Raw genomic sequence first — 22,829 nt, forward strand, 5'->3', positions numbered from 1 at the left:
AACGGAAGCGAAGCGAGCTCTCCCAAGCGAATGTTTCTGTGCCTGCGCAGTACCGAGTTAGCAACACTCGGTCCAGCCTCCCTGCATCGTATGAACCCTGAGACTGCGAACAAGGACAGTCAGCTTAGGACAATGCGAGTGCGGTGCGGCTGGAAGGGCAAGGGACGAATGTCTTCGGTGATTGGACCAACCGGCAACAATACGAAAGAGCGAAAAAGAAGGAGGGACTGTGTGCATGTGGGCAAGCCTGTATGCGCGCGTGTTCAGGGCGCGTGTGAAGGAAGAGCGCGATGGGTTCGCCACGTCCGTAAGTCGGTTTGGCGCGCGCTTACGCCCGACCAAGGCAAACACACATGCGAGGGCACCGTACCAGAAGAGCGAGCGTGCGAAAGCGTGACCGATTGCAGAGACAAGAAGCGGAAAAGCCGAGGAGCGACGCTTGGAAAAAGAAAATTTTACACGAGAAGGGCGTGATTTTGTGTGGGCAGCAGCAGGCCAGCGTCGGAGGGAGGCGGCTAAGTTGGCAGAGGGGAGCTGCTGGGTCCGAAGACCGGGGCCCAGAAAGCGCAAGGTGTGTGCAATTTTCTGATACCAGAGAAGTCGCCCGTTCGGCGGTGTTTTAATAAAATAATCCACATCTCAAACCATTTGTGGGCCCAGCTGTCTCTCTTGTCGCACGCCCTCTCGGCTTCACCGTCTGACTCGCACTGTCCGCCATGTCCTCTCCAACATGTCCAGTCGTGTCGAGCTTGAGGGAATGGGAGAAGTGATGAACTGCTATGTGAGAGTGACAGCTCGTTGGGGGTTGCTTGGAGGCAGCGACTTGATGTTGAAGAAAGATGCCACAATCTCATTTCCTCGCTGCAAGCGCAACGCAGCCGAGACGAGCGTGGGAAATGATGAACAAGGTGGGCCCAAAACCAAATATCGCGTTGGTTCGGCTATGAAACCATCCCTCGGACACGTTCCGACATTGGTCTTCGCTTACGACGACCCTGCGGTGCTTTCTGACTGTGATTGCGGCTAGATCACCAGCGACCAAACAGTCCAGACATGTCGGTCATCGTCCGCTGTGCTTTGCTGGCACGCCGGGTCTTCGAATGCCACGGGCTAGGCCTATGAAATTGCAAAAGCCACCGGTTCATGCGCTGTGGGCTTGCTTGTCAACCTCTCTTTCCAGAATCAATGACAAGCGCCACATTCCTATGCAGCAGCGACGAAGGGATGTATTCGCTCCCCTGTCGCAATTGAAAGCGACAGCTGAATTGGAGACGATGATCTGCATTGGGTTGGTTGCACGAGATGCTCCGTTCAACCGGGTCAGTCAGCAAGCATTCAGCATTCAGAGCAGTTGACCGTGCCACTCTCAAGCCCTGGAGTGGGATCTGCGAGCGACGAACAAGCGAGGCATGTTGATCGTGTTTCGCCATTCCGCTCCTGGAGTCAATGCAGTGTCTGCAGTTCGGTTCTAGCTCTCGATCGGGAGGAAAGGGCGAACGCGCATTTCCCCACGTCCAGCGTCACTGCTGACTGAGGGAGGAAGTTGACCGGCAGTGGGTCCGACAGTTTGCTTTGAGTTTGAAATTCGTTACCGATCGAGCGGACAGCGATCAGCTGGACAGCAGTCAATTTTAAAGCCCATTTTCCAAACTCAAAACTCCAAAGTCCGGAGCCACCTCGCTCACCACCATCCTCGTTGGCTTGGTCTACCGCTGCCATCCTCGTCTTTGCCTACATCCAAGAGCACGTGACATTGTCATTCAGGAACACAGCTGGATACTCCGCCCGACATGGTCTCGGGTGGATCGATGGGCGCGACCGGGTGGGCCAGACTCGAATCGTGTCCACGCCGATCCGACACACTGCTTCGGACTTTGAACATGGAGAGGCTGGCATTCGGATGCAGGGCCAGTACGTACGTGCAGCCCGGATTGCTTGGCATTGCTGTTTCAAAGACATTGACGACAGACAACACCGGCTCGGCTCGGATGATGGTTGTCACGCTATGCACGAGGTTGGATGATGCATTGCAGGGCGGTACGACGCAGAGCCGAACCGTTCGGCTGAAGCGAGTCTAGACCCCTTTTCAAGATCCGCTCTCGACAGAGCTGGCTCTCGTGGTGTGATCGATGACCAATAACCGGTTCCGCTCACTGGTTGATGCTTGAGTACTTTTTTGTGCTGGCTAGCAAGATCACACTCAAGCGCGGTTTGCTGCGAGCACAGGGGTCCGACTTGGAACTGTCGCCGTCGTCTCGTGATCCACCCTGTGTGTGTTCGGGTTTCGAATTGCGAACGGGCAAAGACACTCGATGCCTCCTGACTCGACGTGCCAATCGGGGTTGTTTCAATTGGAGGGCAACTAAGCGTATAACAGTCTGAGCATTCACCTCGGACTCCGGCGATTCGGATGGTATCGTATAACTGCCGCGAGCTGGTACAAGGCGCTTACATACATGCCATCGTCGTTGGCCTTGTGTTGAGAACAGCCCCTGCCGCGCATCGAGCTTCATCCTAGCCGAGATCACTTCCAACACGGGCTTGGACTGAGGGAACGTTAGCCGAGGTTAGACACGGTAACAGCACACCGGAATGCTTGCAAGAGAGCCGGAGCAAGAGGGATGACAGATGTGAAGGGGTCCAAATCAGGCACACCCTACGGGCCAGATCTTGCAGCAACGACCAGGAACGCACGCCTGTGAGGTCATGGTCATCTGATGAGGAGAAGCTGCGAGCGTAAAACGAGGTAATGTTCCGAGACACCAACGACCAGATGGAGATGGGCGGACTTGGATGGTATCAGTCAAAGGTACGTACCACCATCCAGACAGCAGCGAGCGTGATCGTGAACCGCGGTCCCAATCAGGTCCAGGTTCTGCTTGCTGCTGTCGGGGAAAAATCGAAAATTAAATAAAATCTAGACGAAAAAGGCAAATTTCAAATTTACCGGAACGGAAGGCGTGAGGTTGACCGACCTGTTGTTTTGGGTCCGATGAGGCATCATCTCTCAGCATCCGGTTCGTGTCTCTGTTCGCTTAAGGGTGCGAAGCGCAAAAGGGCGCAGCCAACTTACCACAACAAGTCACCTTACCTTGACCTCGCCTCGCCCTGACCGCGTCGTTTCAGAAACAGGGTCACCAAACTCAGCCAGGAACGCTCGGGAGGGATCGTCTCTGTTGCTGTACCCGCCAGATCCGATCACACCGTCTCCTTTCGCTTATCTTGACCCCAAGCAGCTGGAGACAACTCCGTCTCCCGTCACCTCTGTCCCTTCCCAAACCCGGCCCACAGAGTCTAGAACACCCGAAGTGCGCCCTGCATACCGATCACCTGATTTTCATCACGACCTGCAGCTTGCTTTCATTTAGCGACCATACTCCGCTCCCGTGGGTACCGTGCTGACCCGGCTTAGCGAGAGACAAGCTGCAGCGACAGTCCTTGGCATCGTTCTGGAGCGCGGCGTGGGGGGTGGGAAAGCTTGTCTTTCTCTGGTGTCCTCCATGTCACGTTATATCACACCCAGCAATCAGGGCGATGCACAAGGTCAAGGTGTCGCGATCGCCCGGCATCGGCACCGGACTCTGTAGGGTTCAGGTACGGTGCTGTGCCATTGTGCTTGCTTGCGAGAGCCATTTGTTTTCCGTCGGTGCAACTGTGGCCTTGAGTCACAGCAACAGCGCGTAGCGCGGTCAGCAACGAACAATGCCAAGGTTCAGACTCAGCACACCAACACAATGGAGGCCAAGGCGATTTGGTAACGCACTTTATTCGGCAAGCTTCCGAAATCCAAGCTCAGCACGAATCACAATCGACGACATCAATCCACACAATGGGCCATCTCTCCTCTTCCGCTTCTCGCCACGATCATGATTCCACATACGTTCACCACAATGGCTGCTGACCTCAGCTGTCATCCGGGGTTTCGCCGCCTGGACCGACGGGAGTGTAGCCTCATTAAGTGTCAAGCGTTCATCCGGACGCACTCTCTGCTCTTCTACCCCGGAGCGTGAGAGCACTCGCTGTTGATACGGCTCTTGTTGATTGGCACTCCACTGTCGTCTGCATGCACTTATTGCGGACTCGCTTCGAAGAGACAGATTGCGTTGAAAGAACTGGCCAGAATCGATGCTCTTGCCGTCTTTCTGGGTGCACCATCCTTACGAACTTGCCACGACTAGCTCGTCGATGACGGCAACAATGACGATCCCAAAGGCTGCTCATGCACTCACAACATACGTGCACTTCTGCGCATAAACACGACCTTGTCGCCGGGTAATCTTCTGGCCTTGATACCATGTTGCATGAACCAGCTCGGCGATGGCAGAAGGCTTCCCTTTTGAAGGCAAGATCACCCGCGTGGGCAGGCGAGACCAGGCACCGGCTACGCGGTGCGGCGCGCCAAGAGATTCGCGGCCCGGAGATCTCTTCACGTGCTCGACATCTCGTCCGCGGACACCGGGAGCGTCTGCCAGGTTTCCGGCGTTTACACGATCGAGGGGCAAGGGGCCCGTGTCTCGCATCGAAAGCCCTGCACTTCATGTGCGAGGCTCGAAATCGACAAGCGAGCCCACACTCATCACAATAGCAGAACAGGGATGACAATAGCAGCATCCGCCATCATGGGAACATAATAAACAATGCCGAGCAGCAGCTTGGCGTGCTCGAGCCGTCTTTTACCGGCAGCCTAGCCTGGGACACACTCTCGATTCCGGGCCATGTCGCGTGATTTGACCCGCGCGAGCGATAGACAATAGAGACGAGCCGAGTCGAACCTGTCTATGCATGGTCTTTGTTCGAAATCCTCGGCGAATCACCATGGGAACCAACGAACAATGAAGGCAAGTTTGATCTGATTACTCCCCTGGGTTTTGCCGCGGGCCAAAGTTGGGCAGATCGAGCAAAGCGGCAGCATCAGTCGAGCGTCGTTGCTCCTCCAAAGATCACATGGGTACTGTCTTAGCTTCCATGACTTCACCTAACCGACGAATCGAAGGCGCAGTCCAGACCGCGACTGCGTGACCCCCAGAAATGTTCGTACACGGGGGCGATCACGCCATGTCGCATGACCTGTCCGACTTATCCATCGCTGCGAGCGGTGCTCCGCTGCATCCGTTTCACCTCGTTCGAAACCGAAGCGAAGAAGCGGGATCATCGTCCGCAGCCGAACACTTGGTCTGCGCAAAGTGAGGCGCGCAGGAAGCACCCGACTGCATCGGCGCCCTCTGCCGGGGTCATCACCCATCGTGTTGACTCCACAAACACTCGCTCGCAGCGCCATGCTCTTCCGACGGGATGCTGGCCAACACCCGATTTCCTCCATTGTACGTGCGGAACCGGGGACCTTGAGGCGCGTTCCGGTGGAATTGGCACCCACCAGACCGGTCTTCGGAAGCCGTCCCGAGTTCGACCGGTAAATGGACCCCTCAACCTGGGTCGGCGTTTGAAGCGGCCTTTTGAACCCCCTATGCGCGCGATAGAGTTGGTCTCGTTAGCATCGCATGACACCGGGACCAGCTATGTTCCCGAATGCGCAAACGCATCAATCGACTTCCATGACAAAGTTTCGCTTCGTCATGGATGGGGCCAGCTTGCAGGAAAACCTTGAGAGTCCGCTTCTGCTGCCAATCGGAACGCTGTCTGCACGACGTGCAGCGCACCTGCGTCCCATCCGAGCTCCCTTTTCCCCTCTCCAGATGCTACCGGTCAAATTCCCCTCGTCGACCGGCGAATTCGCATTCTTATCAATTGGCTCAGCCGAGACGACGAGCAGATGGTTTCCATGCACCAGTAACTACTTGCCTTTAGTGTGGGAAATTTCAAACCTAAGATCAGTATTTGAGGTTCCGATGCGCAGCTGCTCCGGCGTGAGAGCTTAATCTTGGCAAAAACCAAACCGTCTGGGCCGTCGTATCCGGTCGAGCGTCTCCGTTGGAAAGTCATCCGATCCGATTGACGATGGGGTCGTACCCGATCTCACAAGATGCCTGTGCCTCCCATCACGGGCTCGATCACTCTCTCGACGAGCAAACACACAGAGGACGTCGTATGGGAACCGTAGCATTCGTATTTACATTTGTTGGGAAGCCATGAGTGACAGGAGAAAAAGCTTCACGATTCCGTCTCGCGAATCTTCTCGACCCACTGCCTGAGCGTCGCCGACAGCACCTCGGGGAGCGCCTCGACCTCGCGCACCACTACGTAGTAGTCGAAGGGGAACGTGTCCATGTACCTCTCCATCTTGAGCTGCAGTCGACCGTTGGCGTCAGTGGTGTAGGATGCGTTGGTCATGTCCAAGATCGAGCTTCTCTGTTGCTGTGTGCCCGGTGTGGGGGTCGACGTCCCACTCGCTGGAGGAGGCGAGAGCGAGTCGATGACGACAAATACGAGCATGACTCTCTGCTCCGCAGCGCGTCGAAGCAAGGATCTCAGCTTGGCATGATCCTGACAGATGCCGTCCGAGATGATGATCTCGAGCTGCCAAAGGTCGCCTCCCTGGCTGGCGCTCGACGACGACCGGCTCGCCCTCGCCTCGCCCAACACTTCCAAACTCTTCTCCACCAGCCGCAGCACATTCGTCTTCCTCTGCGTGAACCCCAACCGATCGATCACATGCGCGCCGTTCTGATCACTAAAGCTCCCCCTCCCAAAGTCATGCAGACTATCAACATCCTCGCCGAACCGGCAGATCGAGACATCACCCACCTCCAGCCGACTCAACGCACCCGTCACCAGCGCCAGCGTCTGGTATGCCAGGTGCGCACTCCGCGACTCGGCCATACTCCTACTATCGTCGATAGCGAGCATGACCTGATACTCGCGCGAAGAGGGTTTGGTGCGTCGCAGCCAGATCTTGTCCTTGGCGAAATCGGACGCGATGAAGGGCACGATCTTGCGCATGTTGAGCCGTTTGCCTGTGCGGAAGTCGCCGTTGAGGCGCGTGGCGAGGGTGGGGGCGAGGATCAGACGGAGCTGCTCGCACAGGGAGAAGGCGAGGTCGGCTGTGAGGGAGGCGTACGAGCGCCAGAGATCGCCTGCCCGCGCGAGACGCTCTTCCGAGGAGGCGGTGCGGAACGCTTCGAGTTCGGCTTGCACTTCGTCGTCTGCCTCGCGTCGGACGTCATCCGGTAGAGGAGTCATGGCCTCCTCGTCGGAGTCTTCCTTCTTGACATCGAGCTCGTCAGCCATGTTGGCATCGCCGTCTCGGTCGAGCAACGCTTCCTGCTCCGCAGTCAAAGAGGAAGACGCTTTGAGGTCCGAAGGCATGAACGCCTTCTGCAGGCCATCGGCGGTCTGCTTCTGTTCCTCCTTGACAGGCTGATCGGGAAGAGGCTGAGGCTCTCGCTGCTCCGCCTCCTCTTGCTCGTTGACGTCCTGCCCGCGGGGCTTGGCGCCGAGCGACTCGTCCTCGTCTTCGATGCCGAGGTCTCCGAGCTTGCGGACCTCGTCTTGCTCCTGGGCAGCTCCCAGCGCTTGCATCTCGGCATCGTCGTCGTTGGCGACGTGCTCGACGTCCGTGTCCTCCGGCAGACCTTCACCGTCGTGTTCGGCCTTATCACCAGAAACCTGCTCTTCTTCCTGCTGAGCCTTTTGGATTTCCTGCATCTTGCGTCGGAACTGCTCGAGCGCATCACCCATTCGACGAAGCGGATTGGGATCGGCTTCCGCCTCACCTTCTTGGTCGGCGTCGCCGGCGATTTCGTCTCGCTCGGCCTGGGGCGCACGGGCGCCTTGTTGGCCTGCTGGGGGTGGCTGGTCTGCCTGCTCTTGCGGTGCCGAGTCGGCTGCATCGTCGACGTCCAGGCCTTGATCGGCTTGCGATTGGTCTTTGCTGGCATCGACGCGGCGGCCTCGTTGCGAGCGCGAGGATTGCTGTTGGGTAGCTGATTCATCTTGACCACCTTGATCGGCGCCTTGATCGACGGCGTCGATGTCGAAAGGATCGAGCTGGTCTTGTTGGCCTCCAGCGGAATCTTCCTGCGCAGTTCGATCCTGCTTGGAGTCCACCTCGGGCCCGTCTTCCTCGCCATCCTCGTCCATTGCGTCCTCGCCTTCATCTTTGTCCACCTTGGTGTTGTCCTCAGGCTCCTCCTCGGCTGCTTCACCCTCGGCAGTCTCTTCGGCCTGTTTGTTGTCCTCGGTGGATGCGTCGGGCTGGTCGTCCATGAGATCGTCCATCCCCTTGTCGTCGACCTTGTCTTCTCGTCGATCGTCAGGCATCTGCTCGATATCGCTGAGATCGTCCAGACCGTCTTCGTCGTCGTCTCGGTCGCCGTTGCTGTCGGCGTCGCTACCGTCCATGTTGAGGTCTTCGTCGAGGTCGAGGTTCTCGCCTTGCTCGGCTTCCTGGTCGAGCTGGCGTCCGCCACCCTCGCCCTGCACCTCGGCTTCGTCGTTCTCCTCCTCTTCAGCACCCTCGCCCTCTTCGCCTTCGCGCTCTTCGGGCTCGGATGTGTCTTGGTCCTCCGCGCCTTCTTGTTGATCCGCGTCGGCGTCGGTCTGATCTTGCTTCTTGTCAGCCTGTTGCTGCTCGTCGCGGGCGCCGTCAGAGGGGCGCTCTTGCTGCTTGTCATCGGCCGCCGCCGCATCATCCGCTTTCGGCACAGAGTCGGCGTCTTTGCCATCGGCATCGTTCGCACCGAGGTCCTTGTTCGTCTGGTCCTCTGGTGCATCCTTTTTGTCGTCTTCATCCTCGTCATTTCCATCCCACACCTTCTCATCCACCGCATTCGGATCGAGCGGGTCAACATCACCTACCGCATCCTCCGGCTGCTCTCCGTCCTCTCCTTCCTCCTGATCGCTTCCATCTCCCTCGTCAGCACTGACGTCCTCCATCTCGCCATCCACCTGGTCGGCCTCCTTGGCGTTCTTCTCGCGCTCCGTCTTGTCTCCCTCCTCCCCTTCGTCCGCCGGATCGTCCTTCTGGAGCTCCTCGATCTCGTCCTCGTCCTCCATCTGGTCCGTGATGTCCTTTGCGCCGCTCCCGTCCGCCAAGCCGGTACCGCCCTCGAGCTGCTCTCCGTCCTCGCCGCCTTCGGCATCGTCGGTCGACTCCTCGGGCGGCTTGCAGAACCCTTTGCTCGCCAACGCCGTCATCAGGTGACACAGTGTGTGGTCGAGCTTGAGCAGGCTGCGAGAGAAATGAGCCGACGAAAGCAGGTGCGCCCGGAGAAGCTCCGAGTATTCGTGCAGGAACGGGTAGACGGTCGTGAGCTGGACCTGGACAAGTGTCTCCGAGTCAGGTGTGCGGGGCAGCTGCTGAGCAAGCAAGAGAAACTTCGAGACTTCGGCGAGCACCGACGAAGTGCGCAGCATCGCTTGCTGCGTCTGGAGTGTCTGCAGCTCTGTCGTGACGATCTTGTCGGAAAGACTGTCGGCCGAAGCCTCTGCAGTGGATGCAGAGGACGAGGCGCCAGATCGACGGACGTCTTGCGCAACCTGCAGGACGGCCGAGATGACGGTGCCTGCCTGCTGCACCAGATCCTCCGGTATCGCGGCGCCCTTCAAAGGCGCGTCCAGAGTGGCGAGACATCGCTCGAACAGCGGAAGACTGTCGGCTGTCCACTTCCATACAGGGTGCAGGAGCGACTCCAGCGCAGGGAGGATCTGCACATGGTCGTGCAGGTCTCGCTCCAGATCGCCGACGAGTTTGCGAGCTGCGTCGATGGCCGAGCAGTCTTGCTCTGTGAGGAAGAAGAGACCGTCTTTGTCTTGAGCGAGAGCAGTCTTGGCGATCTTCTCGAGATGCGAGGCTGCCTTGGTGAGTTCGACAACGAGCGCGGGCAGGCGTCCGGTGAGCGTCTCGCCAAGCACCGCTGGGAACGCGGAAGTAGCGAGGAACTTGGGCGCTTGCGTCTTGATCTCGTCCAGCGCGTTTGCTAGACGAGCGAGGAAGTCGGCGAGCGCCCGGAATGGCGTCGCTCTGGAAGCCCTCGTGGCTGCGCCCAGCTTTGCGGCGTGCAGATCTCGCATTCGGCCTGTGAGCTGTTCGAGCGTCGCCAACGACCGCAGCTCGTCGAACATGCGATCGCGCTCCTGAAGCACGAGATGTGTGATGTGCTCGATGTAGTTGATGCCGCGCTGCAGCTCCGACGTCGACAGGTCCGGACTGTGGCTCTGCAACGAGTCGCGCACCTTGGGCAGCGCGGCGAGCAGGCGGAAGAACAGCCTCTCCAGTGTCGAGAACGGCTCCTCCGACAGCGAAGCAGGGCAGGCCGCGAGAAGTGCAGGCCGCGTGTAGATGTGCATCACGCTCTGGTTCATCGCAGCCATATCCGTCTTGACGAACGAGCTGAGGCCGATGCGGCGGAGCTCCTTCAGCAAGTCGGACCACGCTTTGCGCTTGCGTGCGGTGAGATTCTTTATCGACTTTTCGTTGTCCTCCTTGGAGAAGGCTGGTGTGAGCTTGGCAAGCTGCTGCTGGCGGTCGACGATCTCGTCGGCCAGCTCGGCCACTCCGGCTGCTGAGGTGGTGGGTCGAAGCAAGGTGGGCCACAGCCGGTCGTCTGCCATCTTCTGAAGCACGGCAAGGGTTTTTGCGACGTTTCTGATGTGCTCTGGTGCAGCCTTATTGAGGCTAGCAAACGAGACGGCCTGGGCCCAAGCTTCGCTCGACTCCTCGCTGATGTCGAGCCCGTTTCGGAGACTGCGCGACTCGATGTGCAACGACGGAATCTCTCGTCGCGTGAGAGCATCGAGATGCGACGCCAGCATGGGATCCACCGGCTGACGAAGGATGTCGCGGAACTTGCGCAGCGTCTTGTGCAGCTGTCGATGCGTCTTCTGTGCCGACTGCTTCAGCGCATGGATGTTAATGTCCTTCCAGCTGGCCAGCTTGATGAAGCTCCTGATGTCCTTCTCCAGCACCGCTCGTTGACTCTGCAGGGTGCCAGAGATGCGTTCGTCGAATTGACGGAAGAACGTAGTGACGTTCTGCAAGACCATACCGACTTCCTTGAGACCTTGGCTCTCCTTGGGTGGTGCCAAGCGGACAAGGTGGTCGATGAAGCGACCATACGACTCGAGGAGCGACAGACGCGACTCGAATTGACCCAGCGGGCTGGAGCGGACGAACTGATCAACAGCATCGATGAGCTGTTCGACGTGGCTCTTGAACGATTCAGCACCGTCGGCGGAAGCAGCTCGAGTGCCGCGGATGAGAATCTCGTACACGCGGAACCACCACTCTCCAAGCTCGTTCTCGAAGTTGCGTGCCTGCGTGTTGAGCAGCTCGGCCCAGCATGACAGCTCCAGTCGCCTCCACTCGATGATCTGAGCCGAGATGCGCTCTCGGTTTGCCTGGATGGACGTCTGCGAGCTCGCAAAGCCCTCCCAGTCCTCGGTGTGCGTGAGCAGCTGCTCGAGCGCACTCAGCATCTTGGCCACAGGACTCGCAGCATCGAGACGCAGCATAGCATCACAACGATCGCGGATGTGCTGCAAGACCATCTGCTCGGGCCATTCTTGGATCAGAACGCCAAGTCGGGTTCGCAGCTCCTCGATGATTGCCGTCGCCTTTCGGACCTCAGCCGGTCGGGCGTCCAGGTAGAAGTTGAAGTCCTTTGCTGTCTGGCTCGATGCGAGCTGATCGTCGATGGCTGCTGAAAGACCGAAAGCAGCGCCGACTTGGTCTATGGCCTCGGGCCAGTCCTCGTGGTGCTTGCGCACGAGCTTGGTCACGAGACTGTCGCGCTCTTGCTGGTACAGATCGGCGGCAGCCTTGCGCGATGGCGGTCCAAAGATGGCCAGGTGGGCGCTCAAGACGGTTGCAAAGCGTGGCGGAGGCAGCAGCATTCCCTTGTGCTTCGACTGTTCTTGGCCGTTGGCACCAGCAACGGGTCGTGGGCCGTCCAGAACATCGTCGTCGTACTCTGGGAACAGGGCGTGGAACTCCTTCTCCTCTGCCTCGGCATCCATCTCGATCGACTCTTCGATCTTGCGCGACTTGTACAAGCTGACCGCTTCTTCCTCTTCGCGCTTTGCTCGCTCCCGGTCGAGCGCCCACAGCTGGAAGATCCTCTCGTAGCTGCGGCTGATGTTGCGCAGCGTGTCTGGACTTTCGAGCACATTTACGCCCAGACTCGCGTGGTCGTACGCGACCGATGTTGTAGAGGCGATGAGAAGCGAGGCGGAGATGTCGGAACGCGCTTGCAGCTGACCCGTGAAATCTGCCTGACGGAGCAAGATCGAGCTGTGTGCGGTCGGGAAGGTGACCAATGCCTCGACGATAGTGCCACGCTGCTGGACATCTACAGGGGCAGACGCGATGCGTGCAGCCTGTCGCACCAAACGCAGACCCATCTGCAGCTGCAACAGCGACGCAATGATGGGCTCCACCATGTCACGGAGCTCGGCAAATGTCTTGCGGAGTCGATCGCCGAACGATAGCACGCTGGCTTGCAAGCTCGCCTCTCGCTGCTCTGCCTGCTCGGATGGTTCGTCCGTCAAGGCACGGACAAGATCGGCCACTCGCTCGGCGGTCACGACTTCGCGCAAGAACGACGACGTCTCGCGGTAAAATTGCGACAGGAGCTTGAGGTTGGGCTTGCGCCACGCTTGAGCGCGGTCACCACCTTGCGTCTTGAGCTGCACTCTGGTCTCGTCGATCTGAGCTCGCAAGTCGCGGATGACTCGGTTCTCGGTCCCACCCGTGACGATCGACTCTGCGTAGATCTCGAGTCCCATGGCGCTTTCGAGTTGGACGCGGCAGAAGTCCCCAAATTCGGCCATGGTGCGGCGAGCGACGATCGGGTCGAGTGCAACATTGGGCAGGTAGAGCTGCAGCATGATCAGAGCGACCGAGATCCAAGCGCGTCCTAGTAGCTGTGCGTCTTGTCCTCCGTTGGGGTTCGACAGGGCGGGTAGCAAATCGCCTTCAAGAACGACGAGCCAGTCCGTGAGTGCAGCAGCGGTGCTGTCAGCGAGACGTTGTGTACCTCCGAGCACTCTCTTGAGTACTGTGCTGCACTCTTCCAGACTTTGCATGCGCTTGGCCGTGGGAAGGTCGTGCTCCGGCAAGTCCTTCAGAGCAGCGGTGTACAGCGTCTCGGAGACAATGCAGACGAAGCGCACCAAGGCGCCCACGAGCTTGTCTGCGCGAGATGCTGAGCTTGCCGGCAAGGCGGCGCCAACGCTCTTGATCATGCGGCCGACCGATGCATCGTGAAGCGACTTCTCCAGAAGCGATCTGGTTCCGAAGCGTGACCCGAGCAACGTCTGCAAGGCAGAAGGTCGCAAGAGGATAGCAGGCCCATCGCTTGTCGAAGTCTGGCCTACTTCGACTGGCCAGAGACGTCGCATCCAGGAGAAGTCGGCGAGCAGCGCTTTAGAAGGTTCAGAGCCGTGGTCCGAAGCCCACAAGGCCGCTTTGAACGGCGCAGCAGCCGCCTGCATGGACGGCGACGCATGGGCCTCGAGCAGATGAACGATGAGCTTCATCCTGGACGCTTGTGCTCCACTGAAAAGGTCGTGCGTCTTGGTCGACACTTCCGCCAGGTTCAGAAGCGTAGCCTCTGCCCTGTCCGTCGTGGTGGTACCAGCAGCATGCTGATCTGGACCTTGAGCAGCTTTATGGCCGGCTGATCGGAGCAGCTTCAACGTCTGCCATCCGAGCTGCATCAAGTCCCTCAGCTCGGAAGACGCAGCCGACTGCTTGCCTGCTGCGCACAGAGTGGCGGCCACATCGAGAGCGTTCTTGAGCAGATCTCCGGCAACGCCTGTCGGGAGTGACATCGCTTCGTCGCAAATGAGTCGGTAAAGATTGGTCTGCATACCTTCGTCCGCGCCGAGAAGAGACCAGATGGGGAAGAGAGCCTTACCCGAGGTCAGCTGGAGAGAGCCGCCAAGCAAGTCGATGGTCTCGACCAGGTTGGCGTCGCTCTCGACTCCAGCCGCGCTGATCTCCCGCAGCAGATCCGACATGAACCGCACGAGGATCTGGATGGAAGAAAAGTCAAGCTCCGTGGACGTGCAAAGACTTTGCATATACTCTGCAGAACGCAGAAGGAGAGCAACTTGGCGCAGCGCTGAAGCGGGCAAAATTGCCGAGCGTCCGCCCTGCATGGCAGCAAGAACCATTCTGTGCACTGCGATGATCAACGGGAAGACATTGCGCACGGCGGTGGTAGCCTGGTCTTCGTCATGCACCATGGCGGTGCTGCTGAGCCTTGCCGAGCCTTCCAGGATGCTGAGGTCTTGGGCTCGTTTGGCGGACGCTCCTTCGATAATCTTTTGAGCTCCGATTCGTTGAAGCATGGCAGCCAACAGAACGTGCACTGCTTGGGACGGTACGCCTTGCGCTTCCAACAGTTGAAACACATTGTCGTCGTAGCGGAGATCGAGAGCGAAGTGATCCGCCAGCCCCAGCGAGATGCGTTGCGTGTCGACCAAGCAGTGCTGCAACACCTGCATCGACGAAAGCAGGAGTGCGGGTGACGACACAAGTTCCTGCAGCAGTGCGGACGTGTCGTTCGAGACCGAGGGCGAGGATCTGGCCATCACCTGTCGTGTCAGCATCAAGGCCTTTGGAGGGCTTAGACGGACTAGCAGAGATGCTGCCGCCTCGGACGCGCGCTCTTCGCCTTCTGTGAGGTACAGAGGTAGGGCGGAAGATGCCAGCGACGAGTTGGTGAGCGTCAACTGACTGGAGGTCCAAATTGCCGCGTCTCGGTGCTGAGCTACGAGCATCTCGCCAGCCTCCAGCGCATCGCTCTCGTTGAGGCCACGCTGCAGCATCTGAGCATGCAGCGATACGTCCATGAGCACCCTTTGGGCGGGAGCCGATGTGACAGCGGCCGAAGTGGAACCGCCACCACAGAGCTGCGTGAGTCTCTCGACATCGCTCGACGCTGCCTTCTGCTGTGGCAGGAGAGCAATCTCGATGCCACGGTTGCGCATGGCTCGTGACAGCTCTCCGTGCCTTGGGTCCAGGCACATGAAGACACGGAAGTTGGGATGAGGTCGCACCACTGGCACCTTGCCGTCCACGACGCCGCGCTCGCTGATGACCAAGGAGCCATTGACTTCGAAGAGCGAGTTGAGCCGGTCGAGCACCGATGCGGAGCAGAGATTGGCGTTGTCGAGCATGAGCCAGTGGCCCTCTTGGAGCGCACGGAGCAACGGTCCGTCGATCCATTCGAACCTTCCAGTGGCCTTCTGCGTGTCTGCCGAGCTCTGCGCCATTTGCGTCGCCACTGCCAATGCTTCTTCGATAGCAGCATTCAGGCTTTCGCCGCCGACCGGGCCGGCGGCAGCTTGCACTGCCTCAATGGCCTGAGACAGGCTCTCGGGGAGTACAGCCGCTCCAGAAGTCTGCGTCACAGCTTCAAGCACGTTGCGAGCGGCCGTGAAAGCAGCAAATCGATCCGTGTTGTGAGAAGCGACGGCTTCGGAGCATCGCTGCATCTCGAGCAACAGGGTGCTGAGAACGTGGCGAGATCGAGCGAGGGGGTCGTACTGTTCGAACGTGCCAATCAGGTCCATGGTGTCGGTGCCTGAGTTCATGTGGAACTCCTCCAGACGCGCACCTGCCAGTTGGGCCAGCAGTCGCACGATGCTCGTCTTGGCGCTGCCTGTGGGGCCAACTAGAATAGCCAGCCACTCTTTGTGCACGCAGTCGATCAGAGCCTCAAGAGCGGGCAACTGGCCGGGAAGCAGCACGAGACGTTGCTTGTCCGCACTGAGCGACGGCTTGCGCTGCATCACTGCATGTCCGATTCGCACCTGGCTGGGCGTGAGCGTCGGCACAATGTGCGAGTCGATGTGCGAGCTGACGCCAAAGGCTTTGCGATACAGCTCGCGAGCTGCTTGGCGATCAGCAGGAGTGCGGAAGCGCAGGACGTAGAGCGAAGCAAGATGCTCGATCGGATCGCCCAGCTTGTTCAGACCGAGATCGGTGTGCAGCAGGTCGAGCCATCGCATGAGATCCCGCAGATTGAACTCCCAAGGCGCTCCGATCCGGCCAAAGGAGTGCCTGACGACAACTTCGTGGTGAAGCTCGAAGTTGAAACGGATCATCTGTTGCAGCCGATCGACGTCGAAGTTGGGATATAGATGCGAGCTGATGGCAAGAATGTCATCGCCGGTGAGCTCCTCGATGTGCACCTTGATGAATCGGTTGAGGAATGACTTCGGAAGACCCTTCCTCCCGCCGCCCTGATGATGAGGGTTCTGAGCCGCAAAGATGCGGAAGTTCGGATGCTTGGTGAAGGAGCGCCCGAGTTCGGGGACGTAGACGGTTCCACGATGGTCGAGACACGAATTGAGACCCTCGAGCACGGTCTGCGACGCGAGATTCATCTCGTCGAGCAAAACCCATTCGCCTTGCTGCATGGCCGTCAAGAAGGCGGCATCGCGCCAGGCAAACTCGCCAGGACCACCACCTTCCAGTGGCATGTCGGAGCCAAACAGATCCACGAGCTCGGTCTGATCGGACAAGTTGATACGCGTGAGCGGACGACCAGCTCCCGCAGCAAGAGCAGTGATCAGACTCGTCTTGCCTGCTCCCGGACTGCCTTCAAGCAGCACCGACTTGCCTGGCACCGAAAGCGCTCGGAGGACTCGCATTGCGTTGGATGCAGATGTCTTGGCTCCGAAGCTGAAAGACGACGCTTGTGAAGCCAGTCCCAGACTTCCTCGAGAGATCATGAAGGGACCGATGCGAAGTCGCTCGTCTGAGACTTCCACCTCGAACAGGCTGGACAGCTTGGGGTCGTACTCTTGCGGCGCAATCAGCTCTGCTACCTTAGTGAGGCAGCGGTCGCGCAGCTGACTTAGTCCTGCTGCTGTCATGGCGGCTGTCGCGGGCAAAGCCCCAAGACCATCGATGATGGTCAGAGACGCGCCATGAGCAAAAGCCAAAGCCAGATCGAGGAGGTCGTTGACGGCAAGCTCGTTCATGAAAGAAGCCCATGTGAGAAGGTCGCGCAAACCGAGACCAGACTGGTCGCGACCGCCAATCTGATGGATGAACCAATCCGAGAAATCGATGATGGGCTCCGTCCATGCCGACAGACTCGCGTCTTTCCACTGTGCGTTGATGATCTGAATCAGATCGGCACGGATATCGACATGAGGGACCCAGATTTCAGTGAAGCGGTTGCGCAAAGCGGGCGACAACTCCTTTTTGCCGTAGTCACCGCCAGGATTCATGGTGGCGAGGACTTGGAAGCCGTCCGCGCCTGTGATCTGCGACGCCGACAGATCCGACTCCGAGTTCAGCTGGCTGGACGAAGTCGCTCGCTCAGCCAGGACCAGCGTCCTTGCAGGTTCGAGAACACTGTTGAGACGCTCCAGCACGCTATCGTCGGCGAGAGAAATCTCGTCAAGCAAGATGTGATCGCCGGCGCGCATCGCTTGGACAAGCGGTCCGTCCTGCCATTCGAACAGAGCCGTTGCTTGATACACAGCGCGCAGTGCATCTTGCAGCGCTTGTCGAGCTTCGTCCTTCTGCGCCTCCGGAAGCGCGGTGAGCTGCCGGGCCTCTTTCGCAAGAAACGACTCGGTGAAGGAGGACACATCCTCGAGCTTGCTCTCTGGGGTCAGCTCGTGCGCGATCTGCAGGGCATCAAGGGCCTCGATGCAGGCAATCTTTGCCGAGTTCTGCAGGGCGGCTCGGTTGCGCAGAGGACGCTGACCACCGAGCAAATCCGCCGTATCGGTGTTCTGGTGACAGTTGACGCAGTGCAGCTCGCGGCCGAAAGCAAGTGCCAGCACTTCGCAGACGGATGTCTTGCCTGCACCTGTCTCTCCGACGAGGAGCACCGGCTCGTTGTATCGCAGACTCGTGGCGACAAGGCACAGCAATCGCTGGAAGGCGGACGTTCTGACGATGCTCGTGTTGGACAACGTCTTGAGGATAGAGTTGCCAAGTCCTTGGCCGATACGCGCCAGCGTGGCTTCACTCTCCGGGCCCTCAAGCAGATACATGCGATCGACGTCGAGCTTGACACGCATGATTTTCTCGATGACCTCCTTGACGGTCTCTTTGTCGTCGGGACGACGCGCTCGCTCTGCAATGAGCATGTAGCCATTCTCTGCAAGCTGCTGGTAGCCCACGGCCTCGCGATTACCCCAGCGGAACAGGTCACGCAGCGTCACAAAGGCCTGCTTGGTCTCAAAGACACGGCCAGCCTGACGACGTTTCTGCAGCTCCTCGAAGACGCCGACGATGCGCGAAGAGTAAGACGGAGCGATCTTGCATCGATTGGTCAAGATCGTCTCAAGCTCGGCTCGAGGGACGTCATCGAAATGGATCTCCAGGAATCGGTTTCGGAAGGCGCGACTGAGGACCTTGCGCCCGGCATAGAGACCAGGAGGATTCTGCGTGGCGAAGAGCATGAAGTGCGGATGAGGCTTGACGACTTCGCCGGTTTCGGGAATGACCAATTCGCGGTTATCATCGAGGAGACGGTTGAGAGCCTCGAGTACGTCGGTGGGCGCCAAGTTGAGCTCGTCCAGGACGATCCAGTCTCCCCTTCGCAAAGCCTTGACGAGGAGGCCTTCCTGGAAGCTCAGTTTGCCCGAGTCAGGATCCGATGCGTAAGAGCCAATGTACTCCTGAATGTCGGTGTGCTCGTGATTGTTGATGCGAACGAAACGATGGCCGGTGCGTCGAGCCAGGAACTCAACGGCACTCGTCTTGCCCGCTGATGTTGGTCCTTGAATGAGGACGGGGAAGCGGCGCGTCAAAGCCGCTCGTGAGAGGCCAACGAGCTTGCTCTGCACGGAAGGCGTGAGAATGTAATCTTCGGCAGGGTCGAGCGGCGCAGGTCCTGTTGGCAGCCAGAATGGACCGACTTGAACAAAGTCGCCGTCATCCGTGCCCTTACGTGCAGGAGGGACGAAGGTGGCGATGGCGCGGGCGTTCTTAGCCTTGGTGAGGGTGTGTCGCTCGATGATGGCCCGCACCACCCTCGCGCTTGCATCGTCAAGCAAGAGCGTGAAAGCCATGATGAAGCCTTCCCAGAGACTACGACGCAGGCCGTACTGTGGTGCAATGTCGGTGGCAAAGGTCAAGGCGCGGGACAGCGTTCGAATGGAAAAGTGAGGTCGCTGGTTGGCGCCGTCTGCGAGTTGGTGCTGCTGCGCCAGACGTCGAATCTCGGCATAACACTCGGCCACGTCCATAACGGCACCTCGATCGCCAAGAGCATGCTCGCCGATGTACTTCTCCACGATAGCTGTGAGGGCGTCGCGGTCCGCGTCAGGGCTTGGCACGTACAGCTCGGTGAAGCGCGACCTCAGACTCGCTGGAAGATCCTTCTTGCCAACGTCAGTGGCAGGGTTCATGCATGCGAAGAGACGGAAGTTGGGATGCCTGGGAATGGGCTCCAGGTCGCCACGTTCCGTGAGGGTGATGCTGGATGTCGGGGATTGCAGAAGACCCGTGAGACTGTCGAGCGTCTCGGCAGCGGCCAGATTGATCTCATCGAGCAAGATCCAGTCACCTTGGCGAAGCGCCTTGACCAGAGGCCCTTCGACGAATGAAAAGACGAGATTCTTCTTCTTGCTGCCATGCTGCAGGCCAAAATCCCGTGCCTTTGCGTCGAGCTCGACCCATTCTCGATCAAGGTCCGCCTCTGCGCGTGCGTCGTCGACATCAGCCGACGATCCTTCCGTTGCACCTTGCTCTGTCTTGCGCTTCTTTCTCGAGCCAGAGTCCGAGCGGCCGTTCGTGTCAGCGGTGGTGATGTCAGCGTCCTTCTTGGCGGACTCCTTCTTCCGTTGCGACGCCATCTTGGCCGATTCGCGCCAGAGCTGGGCTAGGCGCGACCACTTGCCCGAGACAAAAGCTTTGCGCTCGGCGTCGACGAAGCGAGCATTGCGACGAGATGAGAAGGTGCGAGCGAAGAGTGAGCTCCACTGGTCGTGCAATTCGGTGGCTGGAATCTTGGGATCGAGCGGCTTGAAAGCTCCTAGCAAGTCACCGCTTTCTGTCTGTTGGCTGAGGTTGAGCGCTGTCATGGGTTGACCAAGGAGCGAAGCCAGATGCTGGACCACCGTTGTCTTTCCCGTGCCTGTTTCGCCGACGAGGAGTACAGGCTCAGCCAGAGCGGTGGCCACTGTCAGCCTCTCGAGCAGAAGCAGAGATGGTTTGGTCATGGCAAACTTTCTCGAGACCGGCGCGGCGCGTTTCGCTGTAGCTTTGGAGCGACGACGCGACAGCTCGCAGCGCCCGACGCGAATGAGACTGGAGCCAGCGTCCAACGAAGGATTTGGGACGGACTCTGACGACCGAACGGAGAGCTCTGGAAGGCGTTGCTTGAGTGCCCACCATGCTCTCTCGCCGGTCAAGCCGAGCTCTTCTGCGAGCAGCTCCACGAGTGCGCTGTAGCGGTCCGCGCTTTTGCCATTGACTACCTTCGGGGTCTGGGAGGCGCCCGCAGCTGAAGTTTGTGACATGTTCTGGGCCTCTGGCACGGAGCCGAGAAAGATGTCACAAGCCTCGATGAAGATCTCTTCCTGCTGCACGGGGTTGTTGAGCGGATCAGAGAGCGTCTCGAGGTCCAAAGAGAGGAGACGCTCGACACGGCGACACCACTTGATGAGATCGCGCAAGGTCGCAGTGCGGACGCTTCCGGCCGTGCTGACCGAGACCTTGGTGCTTGGATGCGAAGTCGCGGCTGAAGGTTGTGTGGCGCGTTGAAGTTTGTACCAAGTAGCGACCAAGCGATCGACGAAGCGAGACTGCTGATGTGCGAGACGAGGAAACTTGTTCCTCAGAATGCTGTCGACATCCTTTTGAGTTGGTGAGTCGATGACGACTTCCGACCAGTGCGAGCTGCCGAGAAAGGTGGCGCTGGAAGGAGAAGCTGCGTTCCTGACTGAGGATGTGATGGAGCGTGTGGCGAATAGAGCGAATCCGTCACCTGCCGCGATTTTGCCACGAGTGCCGAGATCGATGGTGGTGCGAGTGCCGGGTGCCTTCGTTGGGCCCAGCTGCTCGACGAGTCTGGCTACGGTGCTGAGGACCTCGGATCCTGCCTTGTCGATATCTTCCAGGACGACCCATTTGCCTTGACGCACGGCGCGTGTGAGTGCGCCTTCGGTCCATTCGAATTTTCCTGGCTCTGTGGGACTCGAGACGAAAGAGCCGAGGAGCTGCTTTGCGTCGATACCAGACTGGTCGCCGAGCTGAATGGACAGGAGGTGGCTTGCCGTCGAGGCTGATTCTGCACCCTTGAGCAGCTGAGAGAGATGTCGAATCAAGCTCGACTTGCCGCTGGAGGCTGGACCAGAGAGCAAGATGGGATAGTTGAGGCTGAGGCGAAGGGCGAGCTCGCTCAACGAAGGAGTGACGCCTGCGGTTTCGATGAAGCGATCCTCCGGTGATATTGAGTCGTCGAGCGTGATGCTCTGCGGGGAGCGTGCAAGCAACACACCACCAACGCAGCATACCTCGGAAGAGAGCGCGTCAGGAGAGAGAGTCACCCCTTTGCTCTCTGAGCCCTTCGCTTCATCATGCGATGGCAGGAATGCTACAGCGCGGGATGTGACCGAAGCGCGAGCGCGTTGGATGCGCGAGAACTCTTCCACCTCGATGGTCCATGCGTTGACTCCAGCCGGTTCGAAGACGAGAGCAGCCATAGCGTCGTGACTGTACAGATCGGACGAGCCGACAGAGACTGCACCGATGCACTTGTGCGTCAATTGAAGGCGTCCTTCCTCGCTGATGCCCTGCTGCAGGGCGAAGAAGTGAAGAGCCAACAACCGTGTTGGGAGCCGAACCGAAGCATCCGAGGAGAGAGTAACGCGGTGAGCCCATAGGGCGAAATATTGTCCAATCTCGCCAGTTAGCGCATTTGGCGCCGCTGCAACGATCCTGCAGAGATCCAAGAGCGCTTGATGCTGCACGTGTGCTTGCGCTGTCGGGAGGTACTGGAGCAAGGCAAGGAAGCTGGCTTGTTGGGTGAATCGCTTGAGCGGCTCGAAGATGTCGTGAGGGAAGATGCCGACCAGGATGGCAGAAGCGTGCAGCGCCCTCAGGAGGGCTTCCGTGCTGTCTGAGGCTTGGGCTTGTCTGACGCTGCGGATGTACAGATCCAAGAGTATAGGTCGGAGCTGGGACGCAACGGGCAGAGCGCAAGTTGGAAACAAGAGCAGCTTCGAGAGGCTGTCGAGCGTAGGTGATACCGCTTCGCCGCCAGTTTTGAGTACTGCGATAGCATCCTGCAGTATCGACACGGCCTCGGGCTGGTCTGCCAGCTCATCTAGCAACACGGTGCAGCTGGTGTTAAGGTCGAGGTGCAGTGCTGAGCGCCGTGCTGGGCTGGTCGATGCCTCGCCCTGGGAGGTACCTGTTGACGCAAAGATGACGAGACCCATCTTTTTCGTCGCCGATGGCAAAGAGCCTGCTTTCTATGAGCAATGGGAAGTGCCGGTCATGCGATGGTGTAGAGAAGCTGGCAAAGTTGACCAGCGTTCCGAAGAATCACCTGTCGGAAAGCGCGCGATGTAGCAAGTGTATGACCTTGGATAGTCAGGCTCGTTCTTCCCGCTGATATGCTGCTGATGCGATGGGGATGTGACGTCGTGATCGGTCCGATGGCTATGTCAGATGATGTTGACGAGACTCAGCCAAAGCGGATGATCCGTAGAACCCTTTCAAAGATGTTTCGGTTCTTCCTAAACTTTTTGCGTTGCCTGTCCTCCACCGTCCTAAGATGAAATTTTGCTTGACTGAGCTGCTCTTGCAAAAAAGTTCAGGGTCGAAAAAAGTGGGGAGCTCCGACTTCCGAGGTTCAAGTTGAACTTTTTTGTCCAAGTCTTCCTGCTGGACGACATCAATGAATCCTTACCTTCTTCATCCTGCTCCTCATCCTGCTTCTTTCAAG

The 22,829-nt window shown here is 58.8% G+C and overlaps 1 protein-coding gene across 1 annotated transcript; it reads right to left on the bottom strand.

Annotated features, from left to right (window-relative positions):
• Positions 1-6,108: 6,108 nt before the first annotated feature.
• PSEUBRA_001819 (ATPase, dynein-related, AAA domain protein) lies at positions 6,109-22,320 on the bottom strand (the record flags this gene model as incomplete). The annotated part of the gene is made up of 2 exons (XM_059464689.1): positions 6,109-13,712; positions 13,770-22,320. The coding sequence occupies 2 exons, from the start codon at positions 22,318-22,320 to the stop codon at positions 6,109-6,111; spliced, it is 16,155 nt and encodes a 5,384-aa protein (XP_059320820.1).
• Between the last annotated feature and the right edge of the window lie 509 nt (positions 22,321-22,829).

The sequence above is a fragment of the Kalmanozyma brasiliensis genome, assembly GCF_000497045.1.
Source record: "Kalmanozyma brasiliensis GHG001 unplaced genomic scaffold PSEUBRA_SCAF15, whole genome shotgun sequence".
In the NCBI taxonomy this organism is placed as follows: domain Eukaryota; kingdom Fungi; phylum Basidiomycota; class Ustilaginomycetes; order Ustilaginales; genus Kalmanozyma; species Kalmanozyma brasiliensis.